We start from the raw sequence: 7,092 nt of genomic DNA, 5'->3' as shown, positions 1-7,092 counted from the left end.
ATTATTTTTCCATCTTACTATATTATACTAAAAGCTGTCGCTTCACCGATGTTGTCCTACTTCAAAACTCTGCAGAAGCCCCGAGACCATCCTTCCAAAACATCACTGAATCCATAGAATAAAAAGCAAAGCTCAATTATGAAAAACTTAAAAGTTAGGAAAGTATAAATCTTTTAACACGGTATCACTGATTTTGCATAGACTAGTTGAATACATAAACCATCGGTCCATATCAGGACCTTTCAGACAATCTGCCATCACTATATCACGCGTAATAACAATGAACGACCATGTGCCGGCGCTACCCTCAACCCAATATAGGCCTATTACAGTCCTTCATAACTGCGTGATTAGATTATTGTGAGTATTGACCGAGTTTCTATGAATATCGTTTCATATTTGGAAAAGTTACTTGGGTATATATACAATTCTTTATATAAACATTTACATTTAGTTTGATGTTAGTACTTTGTATTCTAAACAAAACATTTTAACTTATGATGGTAGTTTTTATTAGAGCAAGAAAATAGTCCAATGAGTGCTGATGCTTCAAAATTCTCTCTCAACAGACCGCGCCAAACACGGTTGCCAGTTTGACACGTATGGAGAAGTACTGATCGTATCAACATCACATTTGCTTACTGCACCATTATCAGCTGCTGCTGTAAACACATGATGTACGTGCATATGATTTCAATTACTTGTTCTGCAAATAACATGTATATCGAACAGGCAATATGTGAACATGGCCACGTCAGAGAGGAAACTGCAGCGAATGACAACACCATCGGGCATTTTCATGCTAGTTACAATAGGTGGTTAACCCATTACTGTTCTCACCCCACTTCAATGTTGAATACAATGTGTTGTGTGCTTCCGTCAAGTGGACACAGTTGAGAGCTGAGCTAACATTGCAACACTTGTGTTACACGCACAATACCGACTAAGTAAATTGAACAATCAGCAGTGTTACCACGTAACAAAATACTAGTCAATTATATTGTATGTGTATATAATTTTTACATTAATTCAGAATTATTTACCTATAACAAAACGTTTTTTATTCCATGTAATGTTTGACTTTTAACTTGTATACTTTGAAATATACATTATATGTAGTATATGTGTATAATAATAACATAATACTACACATTACACACAAATTATAATATGTAGTAATATTTTCACATTGTAAGCTATATTGTAACTAGTCTTGAGACCTATATGTCATCGGATAGCTAGGGTATTGTTGGTATAGAACATAACATCGTGTATCAGATATGCAGTGTTCAAAAAAGGGTATCAAAAACTTTTGTGACTGATATTTCTCATATTTCAAACAAAAAATGTCGTATAAACACAGGTTGATAAATGTCTCGTTTAGCCACTACACCATTTTGTATTATCTCTGAAACTAGTTAAGCTAAGGAAAGCCAAATTAAAATACTGTGTGTAATATGTGTCTGCAAATTAAAACACATTTTGTGACATGCTAAGATTAACTAAATTAATGTATTCGATAACAACAGCGTTTTCAAAATTTATGGAAAACAGCTAGTGCTTAATGATTTTTATACTATCTTTAATAGGTACATTAGGATAAAGAGATTCAATATCAAATGATACAAGATATTCGTCTTAATATTTTTGTGGATTTTAAGAAATCATATCTATCATTAATGTAGAAAGTAGGGGGGGGGAATTTAAATAATTGAAACTCTTGCACTAACTATTTTATATTAAGTAAGAAGGAAAATTTATACAAGAAACTATGGACAGAAAAAGTTCTTCATAATTCTAAAGTTAAGTGGTTAAACTTGAAATTAAGTCTTTATATTCAAAACAATTGAATTTTGAACTTCAAGAATTTGAACTCTATCTAGAGATCACTAAAGATTTGAATGAGCAACCAAAATAATTTGTGACACCAGAGACTTGGATACATAAATAAAGGAGTAAAAGTAATTAAATTAGCTTATGCATTCAAAAAACCTTCTGAGCAATAGGCGGTCAGTGTCCTGGACAGCACCACATTCGTACAGAGCGCTCTTATCCGCCCTCAGGAGACCTCATCTCTGCAATTTTGTCTTACACTTTAGTATTTCTACCCTCATTCTATTTAGTTTCTTTCATATTATATAAGGTAGTTCTCCGCCAGCTTTTCCTTGAGAGGTATGGATGGGTTTGTATGAGAGGATTCCCACCTCGCTATGAGATTGCGAGCTGGCGATCCTTCCAATCCTACAATATATATAAGAATCTGAAAACATCTTCTAAAATATCGAATTTAATATGTGCTTGTATACATAAATTGTACTGTTCCCAAAATTTCAGAGCACCACACTGATATGACCCAGTTGCGACCAGGTTTCTATGAGGAAGTGTATAATATGTGCAGATCACACATTGCAGCATGCTGACATTAGCACATTAATATTCATATTTCATGCTCTGCTAACCATACAATTGATGTTGGGTAGCTTTTGGAATACTTCAAACTAAACTGAACAAATCCCACATATAATGTACTTACACATTACTTAAATAATCCATCTCTCATGATATAGTATGATTATACACATGAAATTATTGATTTGATCTCAAAATGTTTGTATCAAAACATAGTTCATAAAAAAGTTCACCATTTTCATTGGAAATTATATATATTTTTTCTTTTTGTACTATTCTTTAGAAAACATTTTAACTCTAATCCTATATATTTTGAGAAAAAAACTTTTTGGAAGTAAAACTTATTAAACAGCAATAAGTATAGTACTTGTTATTAATTCCTTTAGTTTTTATTTACCTGTAAACTGTGTGTAAATTTCTTAAAACTGGTGAAGAGAATACAAGAGTTTTTTTTATTTATGAGAAAACTTAAATAGCAGTTGTTGAAAATATATTTAAAACCTAAATCCTCTTCTAATGTTTACTGTAATTGAAGTTAATTAATAATTATTTATTGTGTTGATCAGATTATATATTTAATCAATAACTAATTCAAAACTGATTACTTATCATCAGTATGTGAATAAAATGCAAAGCCACTGCTAACGATATACATGCTTTGTTCCAGTAAGCCTACTGGGATTCTGTGCTGGGACCACTCTAGGCTGGGTCTCTCCGATGCAACCCCTTCTGACGTCACCGCACCCTCCTGTCGGAACTCAACCTATGTCTGAGGGCACCATCGCTTGGCTCGGATCTATAAACTTCATTGGTTCCGTCATTGGCACCTTCTTCTGGGGAATTGCTGCAGATCGTATGGGGAGAAAAACAGCTGCTAGTCTAGTGGCCATTCCATACATTGCTAGCTGGACTCTGATCCTGGCAGCCCAGAATGCTACCTGGCTGATTATAGCAAGGATAGTTGCTGGAATTGGCAACAGCGGAGCAATAGTTAATGCGCCAATTTTTATTTCAGAAATCGCTCAAGATGACCTTAGAGGATTTTTTGGCTCTTTCTTGATGTTGTGTATTAACGTAGGTATTCTTTTTTCATATGTAATAGGAACTTATTTGAAATACAATCAGGTAGCAATATGTTGCATGACTGTGCCAATTATCTTTGTGTTGACATTTATCTGGCTGCCAGAAACTCCAATGTTCTACTGGAAAAATGGCCAGACTAACAAAGCAGAACAATCACTTTTGTGGTATCGAGGAGGGGATGAGAATGAAACTGAAAAGGTTCTTACAAAATATAAAACTATTTCGAGAAATCAATACAAAAAACCATCCTTAAAATCACTTGTGGCTACTACAGGGACAACCAAAGCATTAATTATCGGAATAGCTTTGAAGATTGCAGTCCAGGGTAGTGGCATATTTCCTATTTTAAATTTTGCTGTCAGTATTTTTAATATGTGCGGCACTTCACTAACTGCATATCAGTCAGCTATTATCATGGGATCTATGCAGTTAATTTTTACCTGTTTCTGTTCTGTGCTGGTTGATCGGCTGGGCAGGAAAGTTCTTCTGGTAGGTTCTCTTTTGATGATGACTGTGTCACTATTAGTGCTTGGAAGCTACTTATTTTTCCTTGACAACCAGCCGATGAATCCAATATTGAGGGGAATTCCTATCGTATCACTTTCCCTCCATGTCATCGCATATGCTGTCGGTGTGGGTCCAGTTCCTTTCATAATAATGGCTGAAATTTTCCCACCAGAAATTAAGGGTCTTGCCATATCACAGCTGCAGCTTCTCACAGGTATAATGGCTTTTACAACTGTTAAATTATTTCCAACTATGAAATCATTGTTAACACCCCAAGGATGTTTTTGGTTTTTCAGTTTCAGCTGCTTAGTATTTTCTATTTTTTTCTCTTTGTATCTACCTGAAACGAAGGGCAAACCTCCAAATGTTATCTTGAAGCTTTTAAACAAAGAAGACCTCACTAACTATGATACAAATGAAGTAACTAAAAATATTAAAGAAAAACAATCTTTACCTTTAGTAAAAAAGGATAGTGTTTAATAAAAGCAGATCGAATTTGTATTTAGTTATATTATTGTATATTTATATAGGTACTTTATGTAGAACTTTAAACTGAATACTGTTATAGTACAAAGTAACATAGGTTGATGTATTTTGTAGGGTTATAAGGTTGTTACTACGTGTACGCATCCCTTACTTCAATACTCAAGTAACTGTGATTTAGAAAAGAAATATACACTATGTTTTATTTTTAAAGCAGTATATATACACAATGTAGAGTCAAAAGTTTCTGAAATGTCACACATGCAGTGTGAGTTTTGAATGTTTCCCTCCATTTATTTCCATTTGCCATATGTCTTCAGATATCAACTCAGGACTACTATCAATAATTTGAGTAGCGAATACTTCAAATTAATATTTTTGGCCGCCATCTTGAATTCAGCATAGTGGATTTAGATATATTTTCAATATAATAGTGGTGTTCTGATACACGATTTTGATATTTTTATTTTGTTCTGAACATGCTCAGTTTTTTAATATTATTAGTTTTTCAGACATTGCTACTTTTATTATTTCATTAATTTATAATGATATTGTAATAAATATCTGAGTTTGCAAAAGGCATAAAATAAAGTAAACTTAAAACAAATTTCTTAAGAAATAATTTACTGATTGTCACTTCAAAATGTAATATAGATGTAATATGATGTAAGGCAGGATTTGTGGACAGGATGTACTGTCGTGGGCTCCTTTGAGCACCCACTTAGGTAAAAATAAGCTTTTAATGAGTTATAATTGTTTTTATTTAAGTAGTCACCTACCATAAATGTGTTCACAAAAACGTTTTTTATTATTCATAAAAGTATCAATGCCTCAATAACGAATAATGGTATTAATGAAACCGATAATGGTATCGTGTTCAGAGTAAAAAGATATATTGAAAACATTTATCACAACACCTCTACTACAATTAAAATTGTACCTAATTATAATATGGCGGGCAAATAATGGATACACACAGCGCAATAGTGCGAATCATAGGAAGAAGAAATTTCCTTACAAAGAACCTTTGCTCCCTTGGATACCCATTTTGAGAACTTTCTTTGACAGTACCAGTATTCACGGTGGATATAGATCTGCATACTATTGTTGTACCGAATGACGATAACACATGGGGGTGGTGACTTCTGAGGTCGTAGTAATAAATACTCGAATTGCACAGTTTACTTATAAGTTCAATTTAATCCGTGAAACTTACAAGCACCACTTTTAGATGGTAAATTAAATGTATGCCTTGCCACGTTGCTGCCAATTAGAGTACAAGAACTAAAAATGTATATCTGATAGTTGGGCCTAAAATATCCAATGTTCTTTGGAATTATGCCTACGATATTTTACTTTATAAAACATTAAGATTTCACTTCCCTTCGCAATGTGTAGACTCACAACCCGGGTGTCGGCGTCTTGGCACGAGACATTGAAGCTGTAGTCTAGGAAGGGTTATTTCTAGTCGGTAATTGCTAGAAGAGAAGTCCAAGTTATGGAAGTGGTAGCCATCTACTCAAATAATACGTGAGATACGTCAGCTCGCCTAAAACAAATTCGCGACGGTATTAGCCATTTAATGAGACAAAACTTATTACAACAAGGTGCTCGTCAGAAGGACGACGCCACAACTTGTATCTATTTCAATCAAGCAAATAAAAGATCTTCAAGGGTAAGTTACTTTACTTTTTACAACTTTACTTTACGTTACATTCATTTTTATATGTTTGGCATCAAAGGGCTAATTTAATAATACGAAAAGATAAATTTTACTTACGGACAAGGCGCGCGAGGTCTGATCGGTCACGTAGTTGGGCTGCTACAAAGGTTTAGAATAAAATATTCATACGCCTGCCAATTAGGTAGTTATTCCGCCGATAATTTAGTTCCGGAATATTGGATAAAAAAGATAATCTTAAATTGTACTGGCTGACTACGTTGTGAAATTTACATTATATAAAATCTAATTAACTAATTAACGCACACTTTTAATGTACCGTGCAGTATTATAAGATATATTTATAAGATTTCCAATATTTGTTAACTGGTACAATGGAAAATAAAACCAATATAATTTTCTTTTAAATTTTGGAATTACGTAATTTTTTGCATTTTACTCTATTGTGAAACTAATTTGAAAAATTTTCTGGAATTCAAGTTCACACATATATAAATACATAAATAGTTAAAATAATTGTTGTCATCCTAACAATAAGTACATTACATTCAAACTGATCATATTTCGATTACAAAAATAATTTTACTGCTGTATAAATACTGCTTACTACTAAATCAGTGTAGTTTATCAGATTAAAAATTTGTTAATATTATAAGAAATCACAAAGATAAGCACTAATATTGGGTACATCTTAATCTCCTTATAGTGAAGATGATTACACAAACATGTAACTTTACTGCTCTTATAATATTAAAGCTCATTTATTCCATAAAGCTTGCAAAATACTAGTTATAAATTAATTTTGTAATTCAGAAGCAGTGGATGTTTGACTAATCCTCTTAAGTGAAATAAAAAATAATGAATGCATTAAAACTTCAAACATGTTATAAAATAATCTGTAAAAATAGTTAACTGACGACTTTAAGAAG

General features: G+C 32.8%; 1 protein-coding gene across 1 annotated transcript; it reads left to right on the top strand.

The window, feature by feature from the left end:
- Positions 1-3,013: 3,013 nt before the first annotated feature.
- Positions 3,014-5,008, top strand: LOC124356879 (facilitated trehalose transporter Tret1-like). The gene has a single exon (XM_046808153.1). It carries the CDS (start codon positions 3,127-3,129, stop codon positions 4,477-4,479), a length of 1,353 nt encoding a protein of 450 aa, XP_046664109.1. The 5' UTR covers positions 3,014-3,126; the 3' UTR covers positions 4,480-5,008.
- Positions 5,009-7,092: the final 2,084 nt, after the last annotated feature.

This window comes from Homalodisca vitripennis, chromosome 3 (assembly GCF_021130785.1).
Source record: "Homalodisca vitripennis isolate AUS2020 chromosome 3, UT_GWSS_2.1, whole genome shotgun sequence".
In the NCBI taxonomy this organism is placed as follows: Eukaryota; Metazoa; Arthropoda; class Insecta; order Hemiptera; family Cicadellidae; genus Homalodisca; species Homalodisca vitripennis.
This window is presented reverse-complemented; position numbering and strand designations above follow the sequence as displayed.